The sequence below is a fragment of the Ursus maritimus genome, unplaced genomic scaffold, assembly GCF_017311325.1.
Source record: "Ursus maritimus isolate PB19 unplaced genomic scaffold, ASM1731132v1 scaffold_8, whole genome shotgun sequence".
In the NCBI taxonomy this organism is placed as follows: Eukaryota; Metazoa; Chordata; class Mammalia; order Carnivora; family Ursidae; genus Ursus; species Ursus maritimus.
Genome location: NW_024426996.1, coordinates 29,530,673 through 29,548,777, shown reverse-complemented (window position 1 = coordinate 29,548,777; position 18,105 = coordinate 29,530,673). Strand labels below are relative to the sequence as shown.

The following is an 18,105-nucleotide window of genomic DNA, read 5'->3' as shown; positions in this document are numbered from 1 at the left end:
CCTTGAGCAAGAATTTCAGAACTAGTTATTTGTTAGTTATCTTTATATCATTTGAAATATGAGTAACAGCTCTGTAATGTTGGTTACATTTTTTGATAAACTTTGCATCTTAAATTCTCCATGGCTGAAAACTTAATGTACAATGATTTCCATTTAATACATCAGATATTATTTTGTTTTAAAAATAGCCTAGATTAGGGGCGCCTGGGTGGCTCAGTCGGTTAAGTGTCTGCCTTCTGCTCAGGTCATGATCCCAGCGTCCTGGGATTGAGCCCCACATTGGGCTCTCTGCTCAGCAGGGAGCCTGCTTCTCCCTCTCCCTCTGCCTGGTGCTCTGCCTACTTGTACTCTCTCTGTCAAATAAAAAAATAAAATCTTAAAAAAAATAGCTTAGATTAGAGAGTATAGTAATATGGAATTTAGGACCACTGCTGGTGCTTTAGTTTTCTGATACGTTTTGAGGGGCATAAGACTGAATGAACACTAACGCAATTTTTACTCAAGCTAAAATATTGTTAACCTATATTAGATGGAACAGGAGTCCTGAATGTTATCCTTTGTTTTATTACCTTTTAAAAATTACATATTTCTAATCCTGATGAATTCTACAGATAACCTGCCATTTGAAAGACTGCCCCAAAGAGAGAATATGCATAAAGGTGCATATGCCTCTACCAGGTTCAGATTAACTTGGCGGAAAATTTATTTGACAGATGCCCTAGTTATGTAGTAACCAAAGATGCCACTACGGTAAATGGTTTGATGTATGGGCTTGACCAGCCTGTTTTGTATGGGTAATTTTGGTACCCTACACGTATTAGATATCATTTTGGTCATCTATAATCCAGTGTATTATATGTGAAAACCACATAGAGTTTGTTTAAACATTTTTGAATATTTGACTCGCCATGTGAAATCGATGTAATCTGAAACATGCTCAAGATTTTATATTTGCATGCTCTTTAATTACAGGCCAAAAATCATAAAGAAAATGGAAGATACTTTCAGTGTGACCCTGAGTAAGTTAACCTTTAATGCCTCAGTTTCCTCCTATGGAAAATGGGAATTTTGTGAGGATTAAAGGAAGTAGTACATAAAGTACTTAGGCCAGTACTGGCCATTAATAAAGCTAATTATTATTGTTAAGGTACCACCTCACTCGAATTTTTAGAATTTCCAACCACTGTAATTGGGCATCCTGCTGGGGAGCTACAAAAAATAAGAAATGACATAGAGATTTCTTCTTAAGATGCCCACTAGAAAACCATGTATCTAAAACATACAAATATTCCCTATGAAGGCCTAGCTCTGTAGTTAAAAAACTGCCATTCATAGGAAAGCAGCATCTCTTTTATCCACTTTCTTTCTTCTTTTTAGAGTTGATCATCAACATATAATGTATTATTGGTTTCAGAGGTACAGGCTTGTGATTCATCAGTCTTACATAATACCAAGTGCTCATTACATCACATGCCCTTCTTAATATCCATCACCCAGTTACCCCATCCCCCCACCTGCCTCCCCTCCAGCAACCTTCAGTTTGTTTCCTATGATTAAGAGTCTCTTATGGTTTTTCTCTGTCTCTGGTTTCATCTTGTTTTATTTTTTCCTCTCTTCCCCTATGATCCTCTGTTTAGTTTCTTAAATTCCACATATCAGTGAGATCATATGATAGTCTTTCTGTGAATTACTTGGGCTAATTAGAGTGTATCTGTGATAAAGGAAGCTTATGTTCAAAGGGCAGTCAAGACTTTTCATTAGGTTTTTAGTCTGCTAAAGGTTATTAAAGCACACTCTTAAGTAGACATTTAAAAACTTTTACTCCACACTGAGGAGATACAAGATCTTTATTCTGGGCTATATGTTCTCTTCTACATTGGACATTCTTCTTCCTCAAAGGACTCATTAGTTCAGGAACAGAAACAGCATGACTTTTTGGTCAGGTATCTTGGAGCAGGATATATTTTATACATTTAATTTATTAATACATTAGAAATATTCATGGGCTGTCTTTCATGTGTCAGGTATTTCTTTGGTGTTCTCTAAGTACGTCCCTCTTACATTTTTTTTCCTGTACACGTTTTCTAACTGACTTTCTGAAAGGGCTGATTATCTTAATCTAGAACTAAGATAGTGGTAAAAAAATAGTGTGAAATTATCAATCATTTCCAACTTGAAAGGTGATTGCTAGATTTCTGGCACAGCTAGGAGCATAACATTTAAAAGGGCAAGCACAGAAAGAAATTTCAACTTACCAAAGACACTATCTTTTTGTTTAGATCCATATATTCTTGTGAATATGGTTTTTCAAACTTGCTGTCATAGTCAATGTTATTGACTTTAAAGCTGATGTGATGGTAGAAAAATGTCTTCTCTGGAAAGGAGAGAAAAGAAAAATAGTTCTCACTTCATTCATTTTGTAATTATTTTCATTCTTAAGAGTATCATGTGAAATATATTCTGATAAAATTGCAGTGAAATATAAATTCTGATAAAAACTCAACATTTCAATCATCTTGATTCCTAGTGATTGTTAAAATAACTTTGACAGAGCAATGTTTATTAAGTTATAACCTTATCCAAAGGTGTAATCAGAATTTTTAAAGTAAAATTTTAATGTGCCAGCTTTCAAATTTGGGCCATCTGAAGACAGACATGTTACTATGAGAAATTATATTAAAGCATAGATAATTATCTTAGTTTTTGTGATCATCACAGATTACATTTAGGAAAATCAGTGGAATCCTAGGTTTTATCATTTATGAGGCACCTAGAAAGTGAAAATGAATAAAAGAGAAAGTAAAATGAATCATGACTTGTAAGTATTGCAAATTAAGTAAATAAAATTAAAAAATAAATCTTAAAGATGTAGAAAAGTAAAGCAAAGGGAAAAGTTGAGTGTTAAGCTGGACTGTACTATTTCAATACATCAAATATAGTAGAAATACTAAATGAATTTTTTCAGATCCTGTTGTACTTCTCCATTCCAGAGACTAGGAGGGCACAATGAGAGGAGAGAGAGAGGGAAGGTGGGAGAGAGAGAAAGAGAAAGAGAGAGAGAGCACACACTCAAACTCTTCCAAAAAATTGAAGAAGAGGGAATACTTCCAAATTCATTCTGTGAAGCCAACATTATTCTGATACCAAAGCCAGGTAAGGACACTACATGAAAAGAAGACTACAGACCAATATCACTGATGAATATAGGTGCAAAAATCCTCAACAAAATACTAGCAAACTGAATTTAACAGCACATCGAAAAGATAATACACCATGACCAAGTGGGATGCTAGGATAGTTCAATATACACAAATAAGGAAGTGTGATACACCACATGAATAGAAAAAGAAAATCATATGCTCTGATAGATGCAAAAAAAAAATTGACAAAATACAAAATTCTTTCATGTCATAAAAATATTCAACACACAGGGTCTAGAAGAAACATAACTCAACATAATAAAAGCCATATATGACAAATCATAGCCAACATCATACCTAATGTTGAAAGATTAAAAGCTTTTCTTCTAAGGTCAGGAATAAGACAAGGATGCCTGCTCTCATCACTCCTATTCAACATAGTACTAGAAGTCACAGCCGGAGCAATCAGGCAAAAGAAAGAAATAAAAGGCATCCAGATTGGAAAGGAAGAAGTAAAATTGTTATTATTTGCAGATGATGTGATCTTATATAGAGAAAATCCTATAGATCCCAGCAAAAAGCTGTTAGAACTAATCAAGTTCAGTAAAATTGAGAATACAAAATCAATACACAAAAAACAGTTGTTCTATACACTAAATGAAACATGTGAAATAATATATGTGTATGGTGATAATAATTTTGTGATATAAGTGTATCAAATCAATTCATTGTACATCTTCAGTTTACACAATGTTACATGCCAATTATGTCTTAATAAACCTGAAAAAAGAAAATTCCAAAGGAACATAGTATTTTTGTTGTTATATATTTTTATTCATAAATATTCCATGGCTTCTTATTTTTCTATTAGAATATTCAGGGTTGAGAATCTAGGACATTGAGGCAGTATTAGGTTATATTAACTTCTTGGAATACTAAATGAATTTCAAACACTACAGAGGAAAGCCTGTGTCTAACTGTTATTCTACGAGAGCACCAAACCCTTAATTAGAACGTAGAGCGGTCTATTGACTGATGAATGGATAAAGAAGATGTATATACACACAACGGAATATTACTCAGCCATAAAAAGCGAAATCTTGCCATTTTCAGTGACATGGATGGAACTAGAGAGTATTATTCTGAGTGAAATTAGGCAGTCAGTGATAAACAAATGCTGTGTGATTTCACTCATTCGTAGAATTTAGGAAAGAAAACAAATGAGCAAAGGAAAAAAGAGAGAGAGGCAAACCAAGAAACAGACTCTTAACTGTAGAGAACTGATGGTTACTAGAGGGGAGGTGGGGGGGGGGATCGGTTAAATAGATGATGGGGATTAAGGAACTCACTTGTCATGAGCACAAAAGTAAACAACACTGTATGTAAACTAACTGGAATTTAAATAAAAACTTAAAAATAAAGAAGGTATAGTGGTAAATTGGGTTTTGATGGCATTCAGAGGAACTTGCAGACTATCATAATAAAAAATTCGTTCTTCTCCTTCTGTTCCATTGGTCTATGTGTCTGTTTTTGTGCCAGTACCATGCTGTCTTTGTGATTACAGCTTTGTGGTATAGCTTGAAATCCAGCAACATGATGCCCCCAGCTTTGTTTTTCCTTTTCAACAATTCCTTGGCGATTCGGGGTTTTTTTCTGGTTACACACAAATTTAAGGGCTTTTTGTTCAAGTTCTTTGAAAAATGTCATTGATATTTTGATAGGGATGGCACTGAAATTGTAGATTGCTCTGGGTAGCATAGACATTTTAACTATGTTTATTCTTCCGATCCATGAGCATGGAATATTTTTCCATCTTTTGTGTCTTCTTCAATGTCTTTCAAGAGTGGTTTGTAGTTTCTAGAATATAGATCCTTTATGTCTCTGGTTAAGTTAATTCTGAGATAACGTATGATTTTTGGTGCTATTGTAAATGGAATGGATTCCCTAATTTCTCTTTCTTCAGTCTCAGTGTTCGTGTATAGAAATGTAACTGATTTCTGAGCATTGATTTTGTATCCCACCACATTACTGAATTGCTCTATAAGTTCTACTAGTTTAGGAGTGGAGTCTTTTGGGTTTTCTATATAGAGTATCATGTCATCTGTGAAGAGAGACAGTTTGAATTCTTCTTTGCCAATTTGGATACCTTTTATCCCTTTTTGTTGTCTGACTGTTGTTGCAAGGACTTCTAGGACTATGTTGAATAATAATGGCGAGAGTGGGCATCCTTGTCGTCTTCCTGATCTTAAGGGAAAGGCTTCCAGCTCTTCCCCATTGAGAATGATATTCGCTGTAGGCTTTTCATAGATGGTTTTTATGAAATTGAGGAAAGTGCCCTCTATCCCTACACTCTGAAGGGTTTTAATCAGGAAAGGATACTGTATTTTGTTAAATGCTTTTTCTGCATCAATTGAGAGGATCATATGGTTCTTGACTCTTTTCTTGTTGATATAATCTATCACACTGGTAGATTTGCGCATGTTGAATCACACTTGCATCCCAGGGATGAATCCCACTTGGTCTTGATGGATAATCCTTTTAATGTACTTTTGGATCCTATTAGCTAGGATCTTTGTTGAGAACTTTCGGCGTCCATATTCATCAGGGAAATCGGTCTGTAATTCTCCTTTTTAATGGAGTCTTTGCCTGGTTTGGGGATCAAGGTAATACTGGCCTCATAGAATGAGTTTGGTAGTTTTCCTTCTGTTTCTATTTTTTTGAAACAGCTTCAGGAGAATAGGTCTTATTTCTTCTTTAAATGTTTGGTAGAATTCCCCAGGGAATCCATCAGGCCCTGGACTCTTGTTTTGGGGGAGGTTTTTGATCACTGCTTCAATCTCTTCATAATTAATCGGTCTGTTTAAATAATCAATTTCTTCCTGTTTCAGTCTTGGTAGTTTATAGGTTTCCAGGAAGGCATCCATTTCTTCCAGGTTGTTTAATTTATTGGCATAAAGCTGTTGCTAAAAGTTTCTAATGATCCTTCCTATTTCATTGATGTTGGCTGTGATCGCTCCCCTTTCACTCATAATTTTATTAATTTGGGTCCTTTCTCTATTCTTTTGAATAAGTCTGGCCAGTGGCTTATCGATCTTATTTTTCTTTCAAAGAACCAGCTTCTAGTTCTGTTGATCTGCTCTACTGTGCTCCTGGTTTCTAATTCATTGATCTCTGCTCTAATCTTGATCACCTGCCTTCTCATGCATGGGTTAAGACTGTTCTTCTGTTCCAGCTCCAGCTTCTTGAGGTGAGAATATAAAAACTGCATTTTAGATTTTTCTATTCTTTTGAGTGAGGCTTGGATGGCTATGTATTTTCCCCTTAGGACTGCCTTTGTGGTGTCCTACAGGTTTTGGACTGATGTGTTTTCATTCTCATTGGTCCCCAGAAATTGTTTAAACTGATTTTTAATTTCCTGGTTTACCCAAGCATTCTTGAGCAGGACGATTCTTAGTTCCCACGTGTTTCAGTTTCTTCCAAATTTTTCCTTGTGATTGAGTTCCAGTTTCAAAGCATTGTGGTCTGAGAAAATGCAAGGAATAATCTCAGTCTTTTGGTATCAGTTGAGACCTGTTTTGTGACCCAGTATATGGTCTATTCTGGAGAAAGTTCCAAGTGCATTTAAAAAGAATGAGTATTCTGTTGTTCTGGAGTGTAGTGCTCTATATATATCTATGAGGTCCATCTCGTCCAGTATGTCATTCAAAGCTCTTGTTTGTTTGCTTAGGTGCTCTATTTCTGATAGTGGAGTGTTGAGGTCCCCGACTATTAACGTATTATTATCAATATGTCTCTTTATTCTGGTTAAAAGTTGGCTTGTGTATCTAGCTGCTCCCCTGTTGGGGGCATAGATATTTATAATTGTCATATCCACTTGTTGGATACATCCTTTAAGAATAATATAGTGTCCTACTGTATCTCTACCAACAGTCTTTAGTTTAAAACCTAATCTGTCTGATATGAGAATTGCTACCCTAGCTTTCTTTTGAGGTCCATTGGCATGAAAAATGCTTTTCCATCCCTTCACTTTCAGTCTGGATGTATCTTTAGGTTCAAGATGAGTCTCTTGTAGACAGCAAATGGATAGGTCATGTCTTTTTATCCAATCTGCAACCCTGTGGCATTTATGGGAGCATTAGGCCATTCACATTGAGAGTGATTATTGAGAGATATGATTTTAATGATGTCATGTTTCCTGTGAAGTCTTTGTTTCTATAGATTGTAAATTTCTGTTCTGTATCACTCTTGGGGCCTTTTTACTTTTCTAGAACCCCCCTTAATGTTTCATGTAGGACTGGTTTGGTAGTTACTAATTCCTTCAGTTTCTGCTGATCCTGGAAGGTCCTTATCTCTCCATCAATTCTGAATGACAGCCTTGCTGGATAAAGGATCCTTGGCTGCATGTTCTTCTCAGATAGAGCTTTGAAAATACCTTGCCAACCCTTCCTAGCCTGCCAGGTCTCTGTAGACAGGTCTGACATTATTCTGATATTTTCCCCTCTGTACGTAAGGATTTTCTTCCTCCTGGCCACTTTCAAAACTGTATCCTTGGATCTAATATTTACGAATTGCACTATGACTTGACGTGGTATAGGTCTGTTCTCATTGACCTTGGGAGGGGTCCTCTCTGCTTCTTGGACATGAATGCTTGTTCCCTTTGCCAGATTAGGGAAGTTCTCAGCTACAATTTGTTCAAATATCTCTTCTAGACCTCTCTCTTTCTCCCTCCCCCCTTGGGGATGCCAATGATTCTGACATTGGAATGTTTCATTAAGTCAGTAATCTCCCGTAATCTACATTCCTGAGATTGGATTTTTTTTTGAGCCAACTTTCTGTTTTAACTTTCTCTTCTACCATCCCATCCTCCAATTAACTAGTTCTTTCTTCTGCCTCATTTACCCTGGCTGTCAGAGCTCTAGTTTAGACTGCATTTGATTCATAGCATTTTTAATTTCTGCCAGACTCGCTCTCATTTCTGCCCTTAGAGATTCTATATTCTCGTTAATATTTTCATTAATAGTTTTTTCAAGCCTACACATCATCTTGACCATTGTTACTCTGAACTCCATTTCTGAAAATTTGGTTATATCCATATCCATCAGTTCTGTGGCAGAGGCCACAGACTCATTATCTTTTCTTTGCTGGGAGGGATTTCTCCTCCTTGTCATTGTGATGAGGAGAGGTTGCCGGGATGCCCAGAGCCCAAATTATTGACCAGGACACAGGCAGTGTGCACGTATTTCATAGGGACCTTAGGGATGTCGGCTTCTTGATTTTTCAGACTTCCTTCTGGGGGAGGGGCCTGCCACGCTGATATTCAGGCAACCCTGTTTGGGTAAAGTTGCCGCATTCCCTGCGAGGGGGGATGGGAATGGGCACAATGTGAGCTGTTATTTCCTGGCTTTTGTTCTCTGGTGGCTTTCCCTGGCGGTTTTCTGTGCCTCTTCTGAGAGTCAGAGCAGCAGTGGCTGTATCCTAGCCTCTGTCTCAGAACAGAGAGATCGCAATCTGCTCTCCACTGAGCCCTCTTGGCCACTTTAACTCCCCTTCTGTCAGTGCTGCTAAAAACCCTGCAGCGTGCTGGGATATGCGCCCCACAGCCTGTGTCCCAGCCCTCATTTCCAGGGCCGGTGGGTGTCTGTCCTTTGTGCTTCTAACACCGCCAGCCACCCCTGGTTCCCACGCGCACTCCCGAGTTCTCAGTTTCAGTCTAGTTCGAGTGTGCGCTCTGGAGCTCTGGTTTTCAGTTTGGATGCGTGCGCTCCCGAGCTCCCGGTTTTAGTCCGGTTCCAGTGAGCGCTCTGGAGCTCTGATTTTCAGTCTGGACGCATGCGTTCCCGGGCTCACAGTCTGAGTCTGCTCTCTCGCGGGTGCCATTCCGAGAGTCCGGCCAGCTCCCCAGTGCAAGGGGCTACCACTTCCCGGCGCCCGAATGCGGCGGCTCCCTCCCCCTTCCGTTTATCTTCTGATATCTGAGCTTGGTTTCACGGCTCCCCGCTTCGTACCTCAATACTCAGCGCCGGAGATGTTCGTTTGTAGAGATCCAGATGTATCTTCCTGCATCTCAGGCTGATTCTGTGGGTGTTCAGGATGGTCTGGTAGTTATCCAGCTCGACTCGGGACCAGCTGAGAAAGGGTCTCTTACTCCTCCGCCATCTTTTCTCCTCCTTGCAGAAAGTGGTCGCTTTTCTGTTTATAGAGTTTCTGCTACTTTTTTCTTGGTTCTCCAGTTGCGCTCATAGGTATTCAGAATGGTTTGGTAGCTCTCTAGCTGAATTCCTGGGACCAGACGAACTTTAGGTCTCCTGCTCCTCCGCCATCTTGGAATGCCCCTACTTACTTCCACATGTGGAATTTTAAACCCCTCATCATGTGTACCCTTTCCCACAGAGTCTGTTCTGGGTGGGAACATCAATGTTTTAATTAAGTACTCCTGGTGATCCTAAGGTGAGGCCAGGGTTAAGTATGAAGGGCCAGGAGTATATTTCTGAGAGTTGAGTTCAGCCTTTAGTTCAAGGGGAGATAACTGTCTGTTTTACATGTATTTGGTGGGGGCAGGTCAGTGCAACCTTTATTTTCCATGCTGTAGCAGAATTTGGGGGCATCTGTGGGAAGGGAAGTTCCCTGAAGACAGGGAAAGAGAGACTCAAAATTTGGCCTCCATGTAGGAGCTTATTGTTTCTGAATCTCTCCTGAGACAAAGGACCCAGGAGGGTGGACTTTCTAGCATTTCAAGGCCCTTCTATCTGTGGCTGTGGTGGTAGCTGGTTGGGGGTCTGTGCCGAAGCCTTTAAAGGAATATTCTCAAGATGCGGATGTGATTTCTCTACATAATCTCACCTGAGGAAGAAACCCAGAGAAGGAACAGGAAGGAGCAGAAATGGAAGGTTCTCAGGTAAATGTTTCCTGGGTCAGGGGGTGTCCATTTTTCTTCCTGCAAAGCCATGGTTATAGAACGAGCAGACATTTACTTCTGTACTTCTGGTGTTCCTGCCTAACAAATTTGTTTCGAATACTTTTTTTGTAGATTTTTTTTTGGTAGTTTTTTTTTCACAATAGACTCGAGTAGTTGTGATAGGGACTATAATGGCACACCAAGAGGAAAATATTTACTTTTTGGCCCTTTAGAGGAAAAGTGTGATGACTGTGCTATAGATGCTGAGCACTTTTAGCACAAGACTAGTGTGATGTTCTGGGAACTCCCCTCCATCACTGCTCTTCCTCCATTATGGCACCTGGCCTACTACCTGCCTTTGAATACATAGTAGTCACCCAGTGAACGCTTGTTGCATTGAATCTCCCACCCCTCCCCTCCCCTTCCCCCCTCGATCTATTTTCTACCTATTTATCTGTCTGTTAAGAAGTTAACCAAATAGAAAAAACAACATAATCATCATATAGAGTCATGTGAAACAGAAAAATGTAGGTATCTTGGAGTGAATGTTTGTACGGTGCTTTGGTTTTTCTAGCCATCTTAATCACTGGCTTACATGACAGGTTATCGTGAGGACATGGCTCGCTGCTCTCAGGTTTGGAGTCTGGTGTTGCCAACTAGGAAATCTTCAAATGGTACTGAAAGCTTCATCAAAGGAGGAGCATCATAAGGCTGCCTCTCTATATGATGTCAAAGCATTTGGATAAAAAGCATAATATTTGGTTCAATAGATTGAGATTTGGTTTATTTAGTGGCAAATATGTAGATTTACTAAAAGGATCTTTCTGATTCATTTAATGCTTTAGTTCATACAAGATATTGTGGCATCAGGTATGTAGCCTTAAGGTGAAAAACCAATGACTTTTATAAAGATGAGCCCTATCAAATACTCTCAGGAGGCTCCAGTCTTGTTCCCACAGGTTTACTGTGACTTGAGAAAACTGACATTCTTAACAAAACTTACTTATCCTGATGCAGAAGTATTTAATTTGGGATTTTTTTCTTTTTAAGAAGTTTTTAAGTTGCTAAAGTTTATAATTTCTGGGAAACAGGTATTACTATGAGTAATTCTAAGAGTGAGTTCTTAAATATATTAGAACTCATATTAATTTCCATATAGGTAGTTTCTTCTAGGCCCACTAAACATATCTGTATAAAATATTGCTTTAGAATAAACTGCAAGTGGTGATTACACACAAACACACACATATAAACTGATATTTCAAACAAGTCCATTTTATAGTATGTAACCATAAAAAATTTTGGTTTTAAATCCTTTAGTAACAAATAGTATTATGGTCATTATAAACTGCAAAACATGCTCTCAATTCAGAAATTAAAAAAACCCAGATCTATTTATTAATCAAAATGTGAACTTGATTTAAAGCTAGGATTTTTTTCCCTTCCCTCTTCCCAAGCCCTTTACTCACCCAGTCCTGCTATTCTTCCTTTTCTACTTCATTAACTGCATTTGGACTCCTCTAGGTCCTTACTTGAATGGTTAAGAATTTGGCATCTAGCTTTAGTGCTCTAGGAACTTAGTACATATTAAAAACCAATTTCCTTCTAGGTTTTCCTGAAACTGGTTTCTCTTTCGAAGTCCATCAGTCAGCTTGACATGAGGGGGAAAACATGTATTGTTCACATATTGGGGAGGTTGTAGTAGTATAAAAAATTTATGGTACGCCTATGTCCAAAGATAACCTCTTAAAATATCTTTTCTTCTTTCCAGTGTCTGGCACTTTTATTCTTTTGATGAAAGGCAGCAGGTTCTGTGTCTATATCTTGAGTGATCACTCTTATTCAAAGATTTATGGGCATAAGCCATGACTATGACTTTTGGTCTGGCAGTGGTAGCAGCTGGCATTACAATCTACCTAATGATCGTGTCCACACAATGTGTGCCTAGGAAGGGTGTGCATGGAAGACGAAGCATAACAGTATAAATAGCTTCTGGGGAGATGCCCTCTTTACTCCGCTGTGTAAAACTCAGTCTTTATGGAAATTATTTTCCTCTTATAAACTGGAATGGTCATTAACTTAGCTAGACAGCTTTTTTTCTAAATGTATTTTTTCAGAAAATACTACTATGTTCTAAAGCATTGCTTCCCAATTTATGAGCCATGAATTTTATAGAATAGGGGCATGGTGACAGCAGAAGATGCTTCTAGGAAAAAATATTTATATATACACTAGGCATTGTTCTAGACTTAAAAAGTGATGATTCTTGTACACATATGTATTACTGATTTTCAAACATAGGTAGATGTAGTTAATTAAATACAAGTTAATTTAAAGATTTACTAAATTTATAATTGTCTTTATTTTCTTATTCAACAAAGTATTCTCTTGTGGGAATGTAGAAATATTTTTTCTTATAAAAAGGCGCTCATTCTTGAAAAGGTTAGAAAATAGTGGGTTAAAGAAAGTGACAAGAATAGCACATGGCAAATTTGGCACGAAGTGCTATTTTTAAGAAAGATTGATCTTGAGGAACCCATATTTTTTTTGTATTTTATGCAAAATATATAAAAAATTTGTATTTGTAGATTTCATCCCTCAATAGTAGGGACTATTCTAGTTTTTAGGAAGAATTTTATGAGAAGAAAACATTTATTATTAAAAAAATTTATTAAAAACATTATAGGCTTTGAAACAAAAAAATCTTAGCTTAGAATCCCATATTCTGGGCTTTTATTTTGTTAACTTATTGATTATCTCTTCAGAAAGTTATAAGTTCAGCAAAAGCAGGAAATATGGCTTATTAATCAACATATTCCCAGAACCCAAATCTTTAGCAGGAATTGAAAAAAGAGTTCACCAAATACTGGATTTAGAATGCCCTAAGACAAAGATCACTAAAGAAGTTTGCAGTCAATATTATTAACCTTAAGAAATTCTCTCTGCTAAATAATCTTGTCTGACTTCTTTCCTTCCCCATTCTCAAAATTCTTCATTTTCCCAATAATAAACTCAATAATTCTGTGTGATTAGAAAGTCAGACACAATGAGTACTTACCATAAGTGACAAAATAAACAATGAGTCCAATGACTACTGCAGCAATAACCAGCATTAAGATACCTAGGGTAATCTTTCCACATGTTGTGAGTTTCATTTTTGTATTTGACTCTGTCTCTCTGAGCAGAAAGAACAGGAAAGCAAGTGTTAATATGAGCAAGATATAGGACACTCTCAGAAATAAATATAGATGATGTGAAGTATAAAATGAATTATTTTACATTATGGATTCAATGGACTGATGAGCTTGGAAAACAACATGTAGAACTAGTAAATGTAATATTTGGTCTGCTTATTTTTCAGCACATATGAATAATGTAATATTAAAATCAAAATTCATTCATTTAGCAAATACTTATAGATGTTTTACTACGGTCTAGGCACAGTAGTAGGAACAGAGATCTCTTTCCTTATGGAGATTACATTTTACTGAAGGGAGATAGCAAAGTATAATTAATAAATAATATATATATTGATGTATATAATTAATAAATAAGATAAAGATCTGGTAAAAAGATCTGGTAAAAAGATCTTAAGTGCATAGGAAAAGTAGAGCTAGGTAAAGATCAGAAATGTGGGAGTGTGTGTGAGATGATGGTAGCAGGATATGATGTTAAATAGAGTGGTTAGGTTAGACCTACTGAGAAGGTAAAATCTGAGAGACTTGAAACAGGTGATATTGTTGGCCATACAGGTATCAGGAATGTCCCAGGCAGATGGAACAACTCCACAAAGGCCATGAGGGAGAGGTATGCCTAGGAGGGCATGTTAGGAAGGCAGCGTACTGAAGCAGTGAATGAGGAGAACAGTAATAAGGCAGTAATTATGAAAGGTACCAAGGCCTTGGTCATACAGGGCTCTGTGGGTCATTGTAATAATTTTGGCTTTTTCTCTGAGTGAAATGTGAGTTTTAGGGGGCTTTGGGCAGAACACTATGATGACCTGATCTAATTTTTTAATGGGATCTCCCTGACTGCTTTGTGGAAAGAAAATTAATAGAGGGCAAAGGCAGAAGCAGAACCACACGATAGGAAATGATTATAATAATTCAAGCACAAGATGATGTTGATTTAGACCAGAGTGGCAGAGGTAGAGGAAATGAAATGGGTTTGAATTTGGATACGTTTTAACTATAGAGTTGGTAGGGTAGAGTCTGAGATAGTAATATAAATTTGGCATTCTTCAATGTATAGATTAGGATCTGAGACTAGAATAGATTATCAGGGGAGTAAGTATAGATAGAGAAGACCAGGATATGGTTGCTGGAGCACTCCCATATTAAGAGATTAGGAAGAAGAGGAAGACCAAGCAAAGGAGAGTGAGAAGGAGCATCTAGTAAAGGTAGGAGGAAAAGCAAGAGAAAGTGGTGTCCTGGAAACCAATAGAAGTGTATCAGGGATAAGAAAGGGAAACAACTGTGTCAAATGTTGCTGATAGCTCAAGATAAGCAAATGAGCATTGAAAATTGACCATTGGATTAGCATTATAGAAGTAATTGATGACCTTGATGCAAGAAGTTTTAGTGGCAGGGGAAGAGAATGTTTAGAGATGGTTTCAAAGAGAATGGAAGGAGAGGGACCGGAAACAGTGACCACTGACCATTGTTTCAAAGATTTTGCTGAACAAAAGTAATAAAGAAATGAGACTATACATGGTGAAGGAATGGGATCAAGAGAAATTTTATAATAGAATAGTTTAATAAACCTCCATATATCCATCACACAGATTTAAGAACAGTCAACACCTTATAATATTTCATCTATTTTTTTGAAACATTTTAAAGTAGTTGCAGAAAAATAATTGGGTCATGAAATTCACCCCTAAATATTTTATTTTCCCTCTAAAAATAAGGATATTAAAAAATATGAGCATTGTAATACCTAATGAAATTACTGATAATTCCTAAACAGCCTCTATTACCAAGTTCATATTCAAATATCTCTAGTTGTCCTCAATTGTCTTCTACATTTTTTTTGTTGTTCTGGTTGAGCAGAAGTCAAATAAAAATCTTCACATTGCATTTGGTTGTTATACTTCTTATCTTTTAAAATCTAGAACAGGGGCACCTGGGTGGCTCAGTCGTTAAGTGGCTGCCTTCGGCACAGGGCCTGATCCCAGTGTTCTGGGATCAAGCCCCACATCAGGCTCCTCCGCTGGGAGCCTGCTTCTTCCTCTCCCACTCCCCCTGCTTGTGTTCCCTCTCTCACTGGCTGTCTCTCTCTCTGTCAAATAAATAAAATAAAATCTTAAAAAAAATAAAATCTAGAACAGTTTCAATACTCTGCCCTCGTTTAAAAATTTTTCATGACATTGATTTATTAAAGGCACTGGGTCAGTTGTCTTACAGGAGACAGAGGAAGAGGTGAAGTTTGTGTATCTGTGTTTCAAAATTTTTTAATGAAATGCTTTATTTTGTGACAATTAGACTCACATATTGCAAGAAATAATACAGAGGGATCTCTGGTATATTTTACCCAGTTTTCCCCAATGGTAACAAATTGCAAAACTATAGTACAGTATCATAATTGGGATATTTATAGTGATATGGCCAAGACATCTAACATGTACATCACAAGAGTCCCTCATGGTTTTATTTTTGTTTGTTTGTTTGTTTGTTTGTTTATAGCCCCATCTACTTGCCTTCAGTCCCCTTACCCTCCTTAACCCCCTGGCACCACTAGTCTCTTCTTTTCTATAATTTTGTCATTTCAAGAAGGTTATATAATTGGAATCCTACAATATGCAACTTTTTAGATTTTGGGTTTTTTTTTTTGTTTTTTTTTTTTTTTGCTTGGCAAAATTCTCTGGTGATTCATTCAGATTGTTGCATATATCCATAATTATTTTAAGTTTTTTCCAAAAATTGCTGATAGATGTACTAACCCTTTCTTAGACATGTCACTTGCAAATATTTTCTCTCATTCCATAGGCTGTCTTTTAGTTTTGTTGTTTGTTTCCTTTGCTGTACAGAAGCTTTTTATTTCAATGTAGTCCCAATATTTTATTTTTGCTTTTGTTTCCCTTGCCTCAGGGGACTTATATAGAAAAACATTGCTATGGCCAATGTCAGAGACACTACTGCTTGTTCTCTCTTCTAGGATTTTTATGGTTTTAGGTCTCACATTTAGGTCCTTAATCCATTTTGAGTTTATTTTGTGTATGGGGTAAGAAAGTGGTCCAGTTTCATTCTCTTGGATATAGCTGTCCAGTTTTCCCAATACTATTTGTGGAACAGACTGTCTTTTTTCCCATTGGATATTCTTGCTTCCTTTATCAATGATTAAATGACAATATAATTATAGCTTTATTTCTGGGCTTTCTATTCTGTTCTATTGATCTATGTGTCTATTTTTGTACCAGTACCATAATATTTTGATTACTACAGCTTTATAGTACATTTGAAATCTGGGATTATGATACTTCCAGTTTTGTTCTTTCTCAAGATTGCTTTGGCTATTCAGGGTCTTTTTGTTTCCACACAAATTTTAGGATTATTTGTTCTAGTTTGTGAAAAATGCTGTTAATATTTTGATAGAGATTGCATTAAATTTGTAGATTGCTTTGGGTAGTATGGACATTTTAACAATATTTGTTCTCCAAATCTGTGAACACTTACTATCTTTCCATTTCTTTGTGTCATCTTCAATTTCTTTCATCGATTGATGTTTTATAGTTTTCGGAGTACAGGTCTTTCACCTCCTTGGTTAAGTTTATTCCTAGGTATCTTATTATTTTTGGTGCAGTTATAAATGGCCTATATTGTTATTTTGAAGTGAGTTTCTTGTAGACAACATATGGTTGGGTTGTATTTTTAAATCCATTTTGTTAATATCTGTCTTTTACAGGTGTGTCTAGACAATTTACATTTAGTGTAATTATGAGTATTTTAGGGCTCAAGTCTGCCTTTCAAATACCTTAACCAAAACATCTTTAAGAAGCTCTGGGAGATTATTCATCATTATTCATAGACTCATGGGATTGTTAGAGGCATGTGATGACATACACAGTTTGGAAAAAAAGATAGAGTAAGAGAATAACAATAAAAGCGTTTAGAATAAACTATCATATTACTTATGAGTTTGGAGTCTACTTTATTCCAACATATCTATGTTTCAATATTGTTAAATGTTTTTCTTTGGAGCACACAAAATGTGGGTGGAAGAAATGCCTCTTTACAAGTTTAAGTAATTTATTGTATTCATGTTTATTAAGCATTTTCTATGTGCAAGACATTGTGCTAGGCAAGGGGTATACAATGATGGACAAGATCACTAATAAATGTAGACTGCAAGAACTGTAAAATATTAGTTTTGCTTTATATATTTGTATACTATATTATTATACTTGTTTGCAAGTATACTGGTAGTACAGTTTGGGCTACCATAACGAAGTACCACAGACTGGGTGGCTTCAACAATAGAAATTTATTTTCTCACAGTTCTGGATTCTAGAAGTCTGAGATAAAGGTGTTGGCAGGTTTGGTTTCTTCTGAGGCCTCTCTCCTTGGCTTATAGATGACTGTTTTTCTCCTTAAGTCTTCACATAGTCTTCCCTCTGTACATATCTGTGTCCTTATTTTCTTTCTCTCTTTTTTTTTTTTCTGGCTTAAACAACACAATTTATTTTCTCACAGTTCTAGAGGCCAGAAGGCTGAGATCAGTGTTGGCAAGGTTGGTTGCTCCTGAACTTTCCCTCCTTCATTTGTAGATGGCCACAGTTTTCACATGGTCTTCCCTCTGTCTATGTCTATGTCCAAATTTCCTCTTCTTATAAGGACACCAGCCATACTGGATTAGGCCTACTTTAATGACTTCCTTATCATTTGATTATCTCTCTAGAGACCCGATCTCCAAATACAGTCAGATTCTGAGGTTACCAGGGGTTAGGATTTTGACATATGAATTTTGAGGGGACACAATTCAGTCAGTAACATTTTTTTAGATTATATTATATACTTGATATTATATATTTTACATTTTATATACAATATACCCATATGTACAACATTCCAT

General features: G+C 36.8%; 1 protein-coding gene across 1 annotated transcript in view; it reads right to left on the bottom strand.

Moving 5' to 3' along the window:
- LOC103679176 (transmembrane protease serine 11C-like) overlaps positions 1–18,105 on the bottom strand; it is a 50,369-nt gene that overhangs the window by 29,252 nt on the left and 3,012 nt on the right. The window contains exons 2-3 of the mRNA XM_008708693.1: positions 13,094–13,212; positions 2,256–2,374 (exon numbers count right to left, since the gene is read on the bottom strand). Coding sequence (XP_008706915.1) covers positions 2,256–2,374; positions 13,094–13,212 — 238 coding nt within the window. The remainder of the gene's footprint in view (positions 1–2,255; positions 2,375–13,093; positions 13,213–18,105) is intronic.